This window comes from Lycorma delicatula, chromosome 2 (genome assembly GCF_047948215.1).
Source record: "Lycorma delicatula isolate Av1 chromosome 2, ASM4794821v1, whole genome shotgun sequence".
Classification (NCBI taxonomy): domain Eukaryota; kingdom Metazoa; phylum Arthropoda; class Insecta; order Hemiptera; family Fulgoridae; genus Lycorma; species Lycorma delicatula.
The window spans coordinates 185,848,345-185,866,139 of record NC_134456.1 but is presented as its reverse complement, the minus strand read 5'-3'; the positions used below and the strand labels follow the sequence as shown (position 1 = coordinate 185,866,139).

Sequence of the window (17,795 nt, the reverse complement as noted above, 5' to 3'; positions counted from 1 at the left end):
TTCATATCAATAAAATTTTCAATTTATTGCTAGTGCATATAGTAAATTGTTATTACTACTACTAAGAAATTTAATTATTTTTTATTAATTACAGATAATACAATTAATTACAAATTATAAAAAATCAAAACAGTCTATTTCTAATTGCCATTATTTATTTGATAAGTATAAAACTATTTGGTTAATTGTATTCAAAGAAAACATCTAATGAAAAAGTGATGAAATAAAACTTACTGAATTAACACACATTTCTCAACTTTAAAAATAAAATAACATAATCCAACCTGACGTTTTTCATATATTAGCTAAATCAATAAATACAAGCTAGCAACTCAAAAATATCTGAAAACAATGTAACTTTTAGGTTGTAAAAACATGTTACTTGTAATGGTGGAGAATAAAATATAGGAGAAATGAAGAGAGAAATCTTCTGACATTTGCAATGAATAAGTAGAACAAATAAAGAAATGAAAACTGTGATAAATATGGAATACATACATGATATTAAAGTATTTCAAGGCTATTTCATTTCTACTTGCAGTATCTGTGGAATTGTGTGGGTGAGGGTTGTCAAACAACAGAATCAGGCTGTTACTTCTGTAACATTTCTAAATCAATAATACTACTTACTTAAAAATTTATAAATCTATAGACTGAGCTTGCACTAAATTCGGAGAAGAATGTAATCTGCCACCCAAAGTTCATTTCATACACAGATTATATCACCAGCAAGAAGGAAGGCGAGAGAGAATGAATTAACATTTTATTGAAAGAAAATATTCAGATCAGCTGGTTAACAAACACTCTTACCAAACAAATTTTGGTTGATGATTACTTTTACCTCCTACTATAAACCTTAATCTAGCAACATTACATTACTTTTTTATAACAACACTACCTTGCTTCTGTGTTATCAATAGAGGGCAGTATGGAATGTGGGATCTGTAGTGCAAGTAGTAAAAAAAACAAACAACTGAATTAAATATTGTTGAAATAAAATTAATAAAAAGTTTTTTTGAATGATTTAAATTTTAGCTAACTTACAGAAATAAAAGTTGTAACATTTCTCTATAATTAGTTACATATCACTTTTTTAGTCAGAATAAAACATTAAAAGCATTTCAACTGGTACTTAATTTTCGATAAAAAAAAAACTCAAAATATATCAGTTGAATAAATAAAAGGTTTGTTCAGAAAAATAAACGAACTTTACTTTCTTAATCTTTATTATTAATTTTACAGATTATTAATTCCTGTCCCCTTCAAAGTACTCCCCTACCCTACTCACAAACTTTTCCCAATGGTGTTTCCATTTCACGAAGCAGTCCTGGATAGTTTCATTTGAAAGGACCGTGATGAACTTGCTTTCTATTAATGAAAGACTATTGATTATTTGCTTTATATATGACGATTTGATTTATATTTGACACTATTAATGACATTTACTTAATAGTCTCAAAACAGCATCCTTTCATCACTGAATTTAATTTTGGAAATAAGAAAAAAACACAAGGAGCCAGGTCTGGCTAGTAGGGGGGACAGTCATCAGATTTTTGCCACAAAACTGACAAATTGACAAAGTTGACTGTGTGGACGTGTTGTGGTGGTGAAGGAACCATGAGTTGTCTTGTGACATCAAGGCATTTTACAACAATAAAATGCCTTGATAGTTTGCATGGTTCACTGTTTCACCTGAGGCAAGAATTCAAAATTCACAATTCCATTAAAATCGAAAAAAAAAACAGACAGCATCACTTTGACACAGATCAAGACTGACGTGCTTTCTTCAGGTGTGGAGATCCTTTGCCAACCCAGCATTAGTCTCCTGTTATGATCCTTTGTATGAATGTTTGATCACCATTGGTATGTTCAAAAGTTGCTAACAATGTCCACTTTATGTTCTTTCTGAAGTGTTAGGAGAAGACCAATTTGGTTTCAGGAAAAGTATAGGGACAAGGGAAGCAATTTTAGGCCTCAGATTAATAGTAGAAGGAAGATTAAAGAAAAACAAACCAACATACTTGGCGTTTATAGACCTAGAAAAGGCATTCGATAACGTAGACTGGAATAAAATGTTCAGCATTTTTAAAAAATTAGGGTTCAAATGCAGAGATAGAAGAACAATTGCTAACATGTACAGGAACCAAACAGCAACCGTAATAATTGAAGAACATAAGAAAGAAGCCGTAATAAGAAAGGGAGTCCAACAAGGATGTTCCCTATCTCCGTTACTTTTTAATCTTTACATGGAACTAGCAGTTAATGATGTTAAAGAACAATTTAGATTCGGAGTAACAGTACAAGGTGAAAAGATAAAGATGCTACGATTTGCTGATGATATAGTAATTCTAGCCGAGAGTAAAAAGGATTTAGAAGAAACAATGAACGGCATAGATGAAGTCCTACGCAAGAACTATCGCATGAAAATAAACAAGAACAAAACAAAAGTAATGAAATGTAGTAGAAATAACAAAGATGGACCACTGAATGTGAAAATAGGAGGAGAAAAGATTATGGAGGTAGAAGAATTTTGTTATTTGGGAAGTAGAATTACTAAAGATGGACGAAGCAGGAGCGATATAAAATGCCGAATAGCACAAGCGAAACGAGCCTTCAGTAAGAAATATAATTTGTTTAAAAATTAATTTAGATGTCAGGAAAAGATTTTTGAAAGTATATGTTTGGAGTGTCGCTTTATATGGAAGTGAAGCTTGGACAATCGGAGTATCTAAGAAGAAAATATTAGAAACTTTTGAAATGTGGTGCTATAGGAGAATGATAAAAATCAGATGGGTGGATAAAGTGACAAATGAAGAGGTATTGCGGCAAATAGATGAAGAAAGAAGCATTTGGAAAAACATAGTTAAAAGAAGAGACAGACTTATAGGCCACATACTAAGGCATCCTGGAATAGTCGCTTTAATATTGGAAGGACAGGTAGAAGGAAAAAATTGTGTAGGCAGGCCACGTTTGGAATATGTAAAACAAATTGTTAGGGATGTAGGATGTAGAGGGTATACTGAAGTGAAACGACTGGCACTAGATAGGGAATCTTGGAGAGCCAAGAAACCAGTCAAATGACTGAAGACAAAAAAAAAATGTTCGTTCTACTGTTCGGTCATCAAACAAAAAACAAATTTTGCTGCAACCGTGCACGTTCAATTTTTTGGTGAAAATATCATGACATGATCCAATTGAGATGCTAACCTCTTCTGCAAGTTCTCCGACAGTCAATCAATGATTTGCATGCACCAGACTGTTGATTTAATGAACAAGGGTGTCATCACTTGAAGTCAAAGGCCTTTCTGGTTGAGGGTCATCTTCAATTGACTGAAGATCACTTTTAAATCAAGAAAACCATTCATAACATTGTGTACGACCCAGAACATCATCTCCATAAGCTTGTTTTAAAAATTGAATCATTTCCTAAAACATTTTCCCATTTCATGAAAAAGTTTATGATGTATTGTTGCTCCTGAAAACTGCACATTACAAAAATCACTGCTAATATTTAAACACACTGCTCTCAAACAACAATAACCTGAAAACTAAATGAGATATCAACAATCCAAGAACATGTGATTACAGAGGAGGTTATGCAGAATACAATGCTGCCAAACACATGTCACTAAATGTCTCCGTAGGCACGTAATTAACAATGTTCAGTTATTTCCTGAACAGACCTCATAATTTTTAATTGTTTATTATTTTGTTTCACATTCTATTAACATGCCGTGATAATAGTTGTGAAAAATAAACAGCATGTCATAATAGATTTATTATAACTAGAACCTTATTTTCATCTTTATAAGAAAGTGGTAATGTGCAAACTAAATACATCTGTAATTTAAGAACTATTTTTTAATTAGATTAATGAGCAGTTTTAAAATTATGATGTCTAGCTGCAATGGTAACACAAGGATCCCCACATTGTAATAGTAATCATTGTTTACGTAATAAGAATTTTATTTTATTTTTACGTTATCACATATACTACGGCATATTTAATTATCATTTATAAAAATAAACTTAATAGCAACTTTAAAGTTTTGCTGATTTAAAAACAATGCCATGCTTGGCATTATGGGCAGTATAATTTTTTTTTTTTTTAAATGTATCCATATTTGTATTTGTATCATTACTTAAATGTTCCTATTGCAAGGGATGATCCAATCTGTATATTTGTAGCTAAATGTGTAGGAATGATAAAATGGGCAGTCACTTGCAACAGAAAAATCACAAATAATCTGTCGTAGATACAAGAATGGATGCACATTTAGATTACATAATGCAAATGTTGATTTCAGTAAACCGGCCGACAATATTAAGTGGGTTTTTAACAGTGAAACAATAACATTCTAAAAAACATTCTAAAAATCAGTATATTTGTTACGTGTATGCTAATGCCTAAGTAGTTAGAAATTGCATTCAGTTAACAATAATTTTGTCCACCTGCAATTGGAGAAATATGATAGTTGAAGGAAGGAGAAGCAAGGTATTGTTTCATATAACACTAGTGCACTCAACAATTTTTACAAAGTTGTCTAACTACAACATTACTTCTTCAACAAAACTCTGCAGTAAAGATATGAATATAATTGAAAATATAAAAAATAAAGAAAACAACACAAGTATTAAGGAACAACAAAATGGGTCAATATTTGTGCAGTCAGTGAACAAAAGATATTCCGAGACTTCAGTTTACTTAAAATATGAAATACACTCAATTGTGTTTATAAGTTTAATTATTGAAGCCCCTTGTGTATTTCATACAATTTCTTAAGTATTTATATAAAATGATTTAGAGATAATGTAATAACTCACTTTACAGTTTAGTTAATAACTCAGTTTACATATAGTAATAACTCACTTCATTGTTTCAATGAATAAAGTTACATTTAAGTAGCTACTATCCGTGGTTCTGTTAACGATCAACTTTATATACATTCTTAAGCTAAGGTACAAAACTTTAGATAAGCTTCATACCTTTATGTCTAAATTAATCGTTTCTAATCACCATAGCTTCTAAACATAACAAAATTAGTCTAGAAAATTTACATTGAGAATCTATTTGCCTTTTATCTTTTTTTTTTTGTCTTCAGTCATTTGACTAGTTTGATGCAGCTCTCCAAGATTCCCTATCTAGTGTCAGTCGTTTCATTTCAGTATACCGTCTACATCCCTAACAATTTGTTTTACATATTCCAAACGTGGCTTGCCTACACAATTTTTTCCTTCTACCTGTCCTTCCAATATTAAAGCGACTATTCCAGGATGCCTTAGTATGTGGCCTATAAGTCTGTCTCTTCTTTTAACTATATTTTTCCAAATGCTTTTTTCTTCATCTATTTTCCGCAATACCACTTCATTTGTCACTTTATCCACCCATCTGATTTTTAACATTCTCCTATAGCACCACATTTCAAAAGCTTCTAATCTTTTCTTCTCAGATACTCCGATTGTCCAAGTTTCACTTCCATATAAAGCGACACTCCAAACATATACTAAACAAATTAAATATTTGTAAACAAATTATATTTCTTACTGAAGGCTCGTTTCGCTTGTGCTATTCGGCATTTTATATCGCTCCTGCTTCGTCCATTTTACCAATGTTCATTTCTCTTTCCACTTTTCTTTAATCCACTCTTCTTTCGCCAGTTTGCAATTCCTGTTTATAGCATTTAATTGCCAACTTTTATCTTTAGATGGCATATTTTGACTGAAAATGGATAGTAGGGAGATAAAAAAACTGAAATTATCAGAGAGCTAGGTATGAACATAGACTGACTTAAGCACTTACATACTGGACAAGATAGAAACATGTGTATCAGGGAAACAACCACCTCTGTTTCAACCATTGAAATCTTAAAATGAACTCAAAATTCCTGAACAGTTAAGGGGTTGTGTGATACATCAAATAAGGATAGAATTTTGCAAGGAATTCAATGGAGCATTTAATTCAGTTTTGTAACAAGCTATTTGCTGTCCTTATAAAATTATTTTTTAATGGCTCACGATAAAATCTTGCAAAGTTTTACTTTTAAATAACAAGATTCATAAACATAAATAAATGAGATACCCAATATATATATAAGAAGTTGTCTACGCATTCCTCTTTCACCAATCTTTTTCTTTCACACAAATTTTTTTTCAATCTAAGAAAAACTATATTGTGCAAATGGGTTAATTCAAGAAAATAAGAAAAATAAATTATTTTTATTAAAAAATGACTTAGACGATAAATAATGCAATCCAGATATAGGACTGATGAAACAAAAAATTGTTTTGGTTAATGCAGTAAACATCATATCCCTTACAAACTGATGGTTCTACAAAAAGTAAAATGCATTTACAGAGTAGGATTAAACAAGGAATGAATGATAAAATTCTAGTGGCCAAAGCCATGTTTAATAAACTGATTCCTTTACATTACTGTAGTTAAGCAATTTCTGGGTGCAATTTCAATTCATGCTTTCCAGTGATTTAGTAGGTAAAATGGCCCACTCCTATGAATGGCATTAAAAAATTATAAATAAAAAAAATATTTAAAAAAAGAAATTCATTACATTTGAGTTGCTAACTTCTCAAAGTAAATTTCTTAGAAAAACAAATATGAGAAAGATTTAAAAAATAATGTATCAAAAGAAAAAATTTCATTTTTCTCAATAAAAAAAGCCAACTTGTTAAAGGCTAACCAAATTAGGATTAATATGAAAACAGCTACTCTTGAATGTTAAGATAATAGTAATAGTTTTAGCATTTTCAAAGCTAAACTTTTGAAAAGGATTTTATACTTTTGACAGAATTTTTTACATGCTGATAGTGTAGAATATCACAAGGTTGCTTAAAAGCAGATTGAAATTCTTATAAAACTACAATGATTCAGGTTATGTTTATCACAACCATCTTTGTATTTCAACCAACTCAAGATTCCTAAATAGAAATGGAGGCAATACATAAAAAAAACTTGAATTTCACATTTAATTCAATGGAGTTTATTTTTATTTCATTTTAATTCAGTTCTGTAGAAGTTAAACTATGTTTGATTCACTTGAATTAAGCTAAATTTCAAAACTAATTTTTTCTTAAAACAACATGTTGATTTAATTATTATTTTTTATATTTTTATTGTTTTCCTCTTGAGTAGAGGCACTATATAAAATGAATTATTCTTTAACAGAAAGAGGATTAATTATTTATTTGACATTATTTGTTCCAGTCATTCTTAGGAATGTGGCTTGTGTAAATACTGAGATACAATCACAACAGCCTTGTTTGACAGTAATGGTGTTCACTACACAGTCAAACCTTGTGGTGATGAAGAAAACAAAGGTGCCAATTCTGAGGTCAAGAACTGTATTTTGGTAGCTTGGCACTGACAGAGCTTTGATTCAGTGAAGAAGGAAACAGGAGACCACTTCATCCTCATTTATTATTTTATGGGATGACTATAATTATAAAAAATGATTTGTCAATTTTGAGAGAGATTGAAGTATTATTTCTCACAACTGAAACTAGAATTGAAATCCCTTAAAACTACAATCTGTCTTACAGGGAATAATTGGACAGGATATTATATCATGATGGCAACTATCTTTTGTGGTTTCAAACATTCAAATCTTAAAATAAAATCAATGTTTCTAAATAGGAATGGGGTCTTACAATACACAAAATAAGTTAAAAAATTTTGTACATAATTCAATAATGCATTGAATGAATTTTCATTGGTGAACTGAGTACTACACATTTGACGTTTGGTTGACCATACATATATATGCCTACTGTAAACAGTAGAAGTATGTTTACTGTATACAGCAAAGGAATATGTATAGCAAAGGAATATATTTATTATTATACAGAGTATTAACCTTTTGAATGTATTTTTAGGACCTATATGGAATTTTTATACATTGTAGAAAAAAAAAATCACCTTTGTCAAAGAGGCTTCTTAATACAATAACAAGTTAATATTACAACAATCACTAAGAGGATTAATAAATCAATTGAGGATTTTTATAAATGATTTAATTTTCACATAGCACCCATTGCTAGTTAGGTGTAGCACATGTACAAATACGTAAGGCTTATCATAGCTATTTTTCTTATAGATTTATTTATTTGATGATTAATTCCCCATATAAGCTTGAAACTTGTGCATGGGAATATGAAATAGAAATTTTATAGCGCATGAAATATGCCATGCCTGAGCAGGATTCAAACCCAGGATCTCTGGATGAAAGACCAAGATGTTACTAATCTGTTACGAACATCAGCATTCTGAAAAGAACCTTAAATTTTATGATACTAAAACTTTGCTGTAAAAAAAAAAAAACAAAATAAGATTTAATAATACCCAAATATTTGTAAAAATTAAATATTTCATCAAACTAATTGGCAAAAATTATACTTTACAATAAATCAGTAAAAAAAATTTAAATAATTTTTTGAACAATTTAATGCTTAATTGTTTGGGGTATTGAAGAACGTAATAACTGAAGTTAAGCGAGGTATTATTGAATGTTCAATATTTTATAATTCATTTCTAAAAATTAAATCTAAATAAAATATTAAAAAACCTGTTAAAATTTGTCAATTTTCTTAATATACAGAAAAATAAAACCATCAGGATGGACATAAATTTAATCCTTGCAGTCATGAAACATCACCTCCAAATACTAATAGCATCCTTCTCTGAGATATAGTACATTTATACTATGTACATATAAATATGCTATATACATATAGTCATACTATATATATATATATAGTTAATTTTAAGGTTTCATATAAAAATCTGTACACCAATTTTCCTGAAAAAGTAATTTTGTTTCCTGTAACTCAGCTTCATATTTTTCATCGATGATGTTAGCATGCAGCTTAATTACCTTCTTGTAAGTCTTTTTTTAATATAAAAATAACTAAAAATAGTTTGAGTTAGTTTATAATTACATAGTAGTATGTTAATAAGAGCTAGTAGAGAGGATCAATTGTAATGATAGAAATTTTGTTGCTTTAAAATAATGGAACGTTCGGGCATAATGTTTGGACTTGTAAGGGATTGGGTTTTTAACTTTTCTCCAAAATAACAACTTTAACAAAAGTTGGATTGAGCCTCCATGAGGTGGGCCTGGATATATCCGGAACAAATAGGAGAAATTTATCTGGTGAACTGAATCTAAACAAACTTCACCACTTCATCTGTCATCTAGTCATACCCCACATCACATCTAGTGTATCTGGTGTTGCTTGGTTCTAACCAAGCAACACCAGAATTCAGAGAATACAGCACTCTTGATATGGTGGGCTGCCACTTAGAAGAAAACATACAATTGGAAGCATTGGAATGTACTAACGCCATATACATGAACAAGAATACAAAAGTGAAGCAAACCACCTACTTTTCTACACAATGTAAACTCACTCATGCAGACTGGTAAACTAAAAATAATAACTGACCTAATGGACAAACACAAAATTCTCACCATGTGACTGTAGGAAATGAGAAATACACACCAGGATGCCGTGGAATCTTAAGGATATAGGCTCTACAAAGGTATACCTGGGAAGAGAGTGATGAAAAATGTCCCACAGTTTGGAACCGGGGTTTTGGTCAGCCTCAAATAATAAACTTCATAAGCATCTAATAAAATCTACATCATAATAATCGCCCACACCCCCACTAATAATAAAAACAAATTTCTAAAAGATCAAAAAGAAACAGAGAAGAGCAGGGATTTACTCAACCAGATTATAAATAACATCCCCAAAAATCACATCAAACAAATAATTGGAGACTTCAATGCTGAACTAGGCAGAGAAGGAAGATACCTCGACAAAATGGTAATGAGAGAACGGCTCAAAAAATGTCCTCTTGAAATAAAAATAGTTCAGAAATTCAAAACTAACTGCCTTAGTTTTGCTGATAACTTGGCAAAGTTAGCAAATGACATCGATGACGAATCTAAAATAAAGATATTTGTTTTCAAAGAACTTCAAAACATTGGAAATAAAATTGGCCTCAAAATATCATTCAAAAAGACAAAAATTATGCCTGAAAAATTAATACAACTAAAAGAAGTAAACATTAATGAAATCAAAACAGTAAACCAATTTAAACACCTCAGAGAAATAATAACAAACAACTTAAATGAAAAGAACCTATATCGAAACAAACTAACTAAAGCACAAAAATCAACCTGGTTCACCTACAGTACAAAATGTCTTTCCATAAATACAAAATTAAGACACAACATCATAAAATCAGAAGCAGCAGAAACATTCTTCCACCTGAACGAACAATGAAAGATTGAGACTCCAGAAAATCAAAAGATGAATTGGAAGAACCTGCATTAACAAAAAGTCCCCAGAGGGCAGAGATGGATCATGCCGAACAAAGAGCTAGAACCCATCACTGATATCATGCGTAAGAGGAAACTAGGATTCTTTGGACATATGAGAATGCAAGATTCAAGACTTCTAAAAATGTTGGTACAGTACAATCTTGACTCAAAAACACCAAGACAGGACACAGATGGATCAGAGCTATAAGAGGATTTGAAGGAAATTGGCCATACACCAGAAGACACCACATACGTTAAGATAAAACATTGCCAGAAGACAAGATAAGATTAAACAAAAAAAATCAAGGACAAAAACTCTCACTTCATATTCACAAGAAAGAAACTCACAACACAAACATTTTCAACACCAAAAAGGCACAGAGATCGTTAAGTATGAAAAAGTATGGTGAGAACCACAGGCCTGAACAGTCCTTCCGAAGAGACTCGAATAATGGATGGACTAAAATGATTCTATGCATTCATAAAAGATGAAAAAAAAATGGAGCATTCTGCATTCTGAAGTAAAATAATATCTTCTAGTTGTTTCTACTTTAGTTGGTAAAAAGTATTGTATAAACAGTATCTGTATGCAGTTATATTAAACAAATTATAAAAGTATAAATTTTTAATCAATTTTCAGAGATTTAGTGAAGACTTTGATCTTGATCAAACTATACCATTTTGAGAGATGGTATATATTTTTATGTATTTGTAACTAATAAACATGATTAGTCGTCATCAAAAGACATTTTGATAAAGAGAAAGATGATGTTTTACTTACTTAGCTTAATTCACTGATACATATCATTCTCCATAAAATAAAATTTTTGGAAATCAATCCAATAATATTATTACATCACAGAATGTTCAAAATCAAAGTATATATATGAATATATAAAAAGAAATTTTAACTACCAAAACACAGTAAATAGAAAAGTTAAACGTACCATATTAATTCCAGGAATTGATTTTTGTGGGATCCCGCATCTACAGTTGGTATTTAATTCTATAATTACATTAAAATAAATTATTTTTACAATTTGTGAATTTTGAATCTGTTGAAAATGTTACTAATTTATGAATTTTAAATTTACTATGGATGAATATGCAGATTCTACTGTCCAGTACTGGAATTTTCAGCAAATTCAAAATTCACAAATCATAATTATTTTAATATAATTATGGAATTAAATACCAGCTGAAGGTGTGGGACCCTGCAAAAATCTATTCTTGGAATTAATATTGTTAAGTTTAACTTATAAAAATAAATACAATACTCCTATTAATCCATACAATTCTAAATTTATAAAAATATTCCTTTTCTTCAATAGGGAGGTGGTGTCACCAAATACTAGTTGGTATATGAAAATTTAAAAAGATAAAAAACTTTTTTCACGAACAAAAATTAAAAAATATCAATGGATCACTTTATCATAACTTTCATCACTATGTGTGGTTAACATAAAAAAAATCTTTTACTGATATTTTAAAGCCACACTAAATAATGCAACAGAAAACATATCTTTTTCTATGTATATCACAATACAAAAAATTCTAACAATATACAATAAACCAAAATGCCTTTTTTATTATTAAAAAATAGTTACAATAAATTTGCAAATGATAATGAAGCAATAAAGGAAAATCTTCCTAAGATCAAATGATATAGATAATACAAACTTATATGTTACTCAAATACTTAATAAAACAACATAAAAATTATTATTATTTAAGCATTTTATGTACATACAAAAGAAAAAAAAAATAAATATATATATATATACATATAAGTAAATATCATTGAGAAAATAATAACAAGAGAATGAGAAACAAAAGAAATAAGAGAAAATTACTCCAAAGCAAGTACAATCTGAATATAACATCATTATAAAACTTCTAGAGAAGAACTGTTTATAGTAATTTCAATATCCCTTAGAATTGTTCATTTTTTATATAATAATTATATTTCACAGATATTTACAATTCTGAAATCATGAAAAGTGTTTTTTAACTAATATATGCCTACTCAACTGTAAATTAAAAATATAACCAAACTTACAGTAGCGTGCAAATTAATCCAAACACAATGTTATTTAATAAAAAGTAACTTTATTTAGAAAAAATTCATACCACAAACTGTGAATATCTAGCAATCAATATGTCCAAGAGGACATATTAATTACTGAATTCTTTATACTTTATCACTACTCGTTATCACTTCACCTATGATGCCTGACTTGGCATCAATTCAACAAGAGTACAATACATTTTTTGATTTCTTCATCATGAAACTACATCCATATTACTGCTTTAATGAGGTCAATTTTGTGGTGCAATTCATCTTTGAGTGTTGTTTTTTGATTATTGCCTAACGATTTTAAGTCTGGAAAGTTGCCTGGCCACAGGAGCACATTAATATTTTGTTTTTTGAAAATTTTTCCACTTTTTTGGCAGTATGGCATAGTGCTAAATCTTGTTGAAACATTGCTTTATTATAGTAATTTCTTTTGAAGTTGTATCACTACCTTTTCCTTCAGAATCTTGATATATCCATCACTTATCAAAGTACCATCTGGGGACTTCAAATGTAAAACAATCCTCAACATTCTTTTCTGGAGATGTTTTGGTTTTTGGATATGAGTCGGTGATGAATTTTCTAATGCACAGAATCCTTTACCCCAGAACATTTTTATGTGACTCGTTTAAAACATAACATTTTTTCAGAATTTCTTTGGTAGTTAGCACATGCTTTGGCCCACAAGAGTCTTTTTTGCACATTGCTGATGCTAAAATCTGATTTTTAGTTAGCTGAAGAGCTTTCCATCCAGCTACAAGAAGTCAGCGTTTAACATTTGTCATGAGTAAATCTCTTCCGCTGGCTGCTAATTTTTGATTTAAGTCTTCAGAAGATAATTTTGGATGAAGTTTACTTTTTCTCATTAATAACCGACCCTGTGTTGGAGTTTTTCTTTTATAGCCACATTTGCCTTTCCTTTGAGGTGAAAAAGAACCAGTTTCTTTCAATTGTTTTAAAATAGTGTTTACTGTGATGTTGAACAATAACACACTATAAAATATTTGTTGTCTCATTCTGATATGCTCAGAAAGAGAAACTATTTTCAAACATTCTCTTGGAGCTATGTCCATTATTATATATTCTAGACACACAGAACAAAAAATATGATCTTGTAGTAAAAATAAAAAATGAACTTTCATAAATCATATAATGTGGAAATTGCCAAATAACCAAAGACCAATAACTTCACATTATACGGAGACAACTTAAAGAATGGGTGTGATTAAGCAGTATAGCCACAACGTAGAAATAAACAAAAAATTTCTTGTGTTCAGATTAATTTACATGCTACTGTAGAATGTCATGTATAAAATTTGTTTTACAGTTAATGATTTATTTTAAATTATTCATATTTATTTTATGTACAAAATTATATTACCTTGTGAAAAAATCTGATAGAATCTGAATACTTCTTAGTAAGTATATAACAAAAGTAATCTGAAAATAATTCAGAATAACAAACTATACCAACCCTTTCTAGGTAATAAATTATACTGAATTAAAAATATAAATAAAATAATAAAAAATAAATATTCACACTATATAAATTTAATACACCACATTCCCAACTCCAAGGCTTCATTTAGTATAATCAACAAAATAAAATAAAATTATATACAATAATATTAGATCATTCACTGTTCTAAATAACAACCAAGACAGTATTAATAAAAGACAAATCAGCCACTTAACAATGTACTTGTTTTTACTTGTTTTATGTTAAAAGTTTATTCATTTAAAAATATTACTGTGAAGTTCATAATATTACGTGAATTTCATATAATTTAAATTTTATACCATTATAATCACAACTGGGTGATAAAATTGTAACAAAGGTTTTTTTACTAACGAAAGTTCAACAAATCTTTGTTGTTTAATTTTCATTCTTTTTTATCAATTTTTTGAAGAAAAGTATATTATTTTGAGATATGATGATTCTAAAAATAGCATTGATGTATAAAATTTTGTGGTTCAAAACTCTTCAAAACTACTTGATCAATTTCACTGAAATTTACATATGCTGTAGTACTGCATCTGAAATTGTGTATGTGAAAATTTTTTGAAGACTGGTTGAGTTGTTCCTCAGTTATGCTCAATTTTAGGTCGACAACAGATGTTGACTTTGTATTGGTGTATTTTTCATACACACTTATTCAGTGAGTCACAATGGTGAGTGAGTTTAAACTTGACGATTAGGTGTAGAATCTATTCATTATTTTTAATGATTTCATCAAATTACGATCATAATAATTTAATTCTTTTATAAACAAAAATATATTTTATTATTAAATAAAAAAGGTTATACCGCTTTTAGTTTTCTCATTTAATTTATGTTTTGTATATTTCTTGTACAAAAAGTTTTTATATTTTTGCACAGTTAATTTTGTTTCTATAACTCTTTTTGCAATATCAAACAAAAATTAAAATTATTACACATTTTAGCCATATTCTGGTCATTTTGTTTTAAATAAAAGTCAAATTTCATGAACTTTTCTGTTTCCAATTGACAAAATTAATTCTAACCTAAGAGAAAATAATCTAAATTCTGAGTTTATAACAATTTCCTTAGACTGCTGCCGATAAGTTATGAAACACACTTTTTTCTTAATCTTTCAGGACAAGAAGACAAATGAAATACCAAATTTTATCCTATAATTCCAAGTATTTCCATACAGTATCTTTTTACTGTCAGATAAGAAATAATTCAGACTTTTTGCCAGTCGTAACTCAAAAATAAAGTGCCTGTGAACTTAAGTGGTTTTCTGTTTATTTTCATAGCAAAACATATCCCAAAATTATTTCTATAACTGAAAAAACACCTGTATATACAAATATATTTAAGTAATAATGTTTAGTCAACAAATCATCTGGAGGTTTTAAGAGTAAAATTTATATAATTATTCATAAAAAATGTCATTGAAAGTTAAAAATTGTACGTAGAAATCTATAATTACAGAGTTGAAATGTTATTAAATTGAAAAACTTAATAGTATGCTATCACTTTAGAAAAATAAATACTAAATATATAATAATAAAAAATAATACTGATAAAAAAACTTTTTTTCATTAGGACTATAATTAATCAGGTAACCACAAAATTCACTATGGAAGAAAAAAATTAACAATTTTATAAATTCATTCAGAATTCAAGTAGTTAAATATTAAATAATTCTTATTTAAAACAGTAATAAGTTTAATAATTCAAAATACTAAAATTCTGCTAATAATGTTTAATAAATGACTTATTCTAACTTACAGCTTATAGTAATTTACAACAGTCTTATTTAAGAATTAACTATATAAGACCCGAATATGGAGTATAGTTTAACAAATTAATATTTATAGAATACTTTGATTTATAGAATACATAAATAAACTAGATTTTTATCAAATATTTATAACATAACCCAGGGAAGAAATGTTACATTATTAATATGTACAGAATGCCAAGTTTTTTATTACAAAATTAAATTTCAAAATCATTAATTACAATGACTTTTACTTCTCAACAATAGATAACAAAAACATAACTATAACATCTACAACAATAGATAACAAAGACATAAACTATAACGTAAAATAAAAATACAGACAACAATAAAAAAAAAAATCATTAATTAGTACTCACAGTGGCATGAACAGATTTACTAATGTTATTTTTAATTTTATGATTCTCATGCGACTCAGTTCTGGTTCCAAATGCACAGCACAGCATAGCTGCCATCTGTATATCTGAATGTTGGGCATAATGTGAGATCCTGCACAAATAAATAAACCACCCTATAAACAAATTCAGGTTCAATCCAAATGTATTTTAATACCTAATCCATAATTATTTGATATTATTTTCTATCTAATAAGTAAATTAAAGAAATTATGCAGTGGGATGTTTCATCTTCTTAATGGTAGGAAGCAAATAATTTCATGACTAACATCTGAAATAAAATTTTATTTTTATTTAATGTATTAAAAATATCAATAGGAAATTAAGTGATCCATGTTTATTCTCTTTCACCCTTGTTTTGAAACATGCTCTGAATAATTTCATAAGAAGAATAAGTAAATATTCTTGTTTCATTTTTTACATCACCTACTCATTCATTTATGTTTCTATGATTTCTTCTATTATGCATCTGCTCTTTATGATCAGGACACCTTAAAGTCAATATAAGGCAAGTTATCAATTGTGAAATGAGTATAAAATCAAACTAATAAAATTATAAAACCAAATTAGTATGTTCTTTGTTATTGTAGTTTTGATATTCTATATGCTTACGGCTCATTTATTTTAATTGTTTATATAGATTTCCGATCTTTAAGCTAATCTCCCTATTTGAAAAACACCTCTTTGAATTTGACTATGTGAGCTGTAAAATTTCTGGACTTTCCTTTACTTCATGATTCAGCTGCAAGTTATCAGAATGGAAGCCTGTATGTAAATTTAAAAACTTAGCATGCTTTACCTCAATTTGGACACATATAACTATAGAAAAATTGATATTTATGCTTTCAACCCATAACAAATTTTATGGTCCTCCAAAAACAAAATTATTAACTTATAGATTACTTCAATAAGAATTTTTTAATATTTGACAAAGAATAACAAACAGTCCTTTAGAATAGTAAAAAGGGAAGTCCAAACCTTTCAGACATTGTAGGAATTACTTCAAAGCCAAACTCTCACTTTTAACAAGATTTGATTCCAAAATAATTGGTATGTACAAAATCCACTCTAAATCCAATTTAATCTGTTTAGAGGTGGTTCTAGGGAATATCCTGACAGCAAGTGGTTCATAGAATATTGGAATTATCAAAAGCTAAAAAAAAATTTAATTTATTATTTGATAGTTCCCATAGATAAGTATGATTCCTTTCATTCACACTGATGAGAAAGTAAAATATCCCTTATTAGCTGTTACAACTATCTTAGAGGACAATCTATACTGGGTTTCCTTCATGTATTTCTGTTTCGGCAGGCCATTTTCTAAATTTAGTTCCTTAGCATTTGTTAATCAAAATAATTATTGATCATAATTCAAAAGACTCCTTTTGAATAAGTATGCCAAATCTCTTCTATGTAGCTATTATGAAACAGGTACGGTAAGTCATAAATAATTTGGTGATGCCTTTCCATTTAAATATTTAGATTATTTTTATCTTCTTTTCAAACCAATTTTATTTGTTCCTTAAAGAAAAAAAAAGCTCCTCATCAGTACTTTACTTGGTAATGTTTAAATTAACACGTCTACCATGTTTCAAGTTTTCAGTTCTTCTGGTCTCTTTATCTCTTTCAATCTCTATCTAATTTAAGTCTTATTTTTCCTAGGTAAGCTGCTTGGCAATAATTATGTCAAATTTCAGTTATTTATATAGGATAT

The 17,795-nt window shown here is 28.7% G+C and overlaps 1 protein-coding gene across 1 annotated transcript in view; it reads right to left on the bottom strand.

Moving 5' to 3' along the window:
- Positions 1 to 17,795, bottom strand: part of Wdr59 (WD repeat domain 59) — a 153,299-nt gene that overhangs the window by 26,022 nt on the left and 109,482 nt on the right. Inside the window, exon 17 of the mRNA XM_075356849.1 lies at positions 16,046 to 16,175. Coding sequence (XP_075212964.1) covers positions 16,046 to 16,175 — 130 coding nt within the window. The remainder of the gene's footprint in view (positions 1 to 16,045; positions 16,176 to 17,795) is intronic.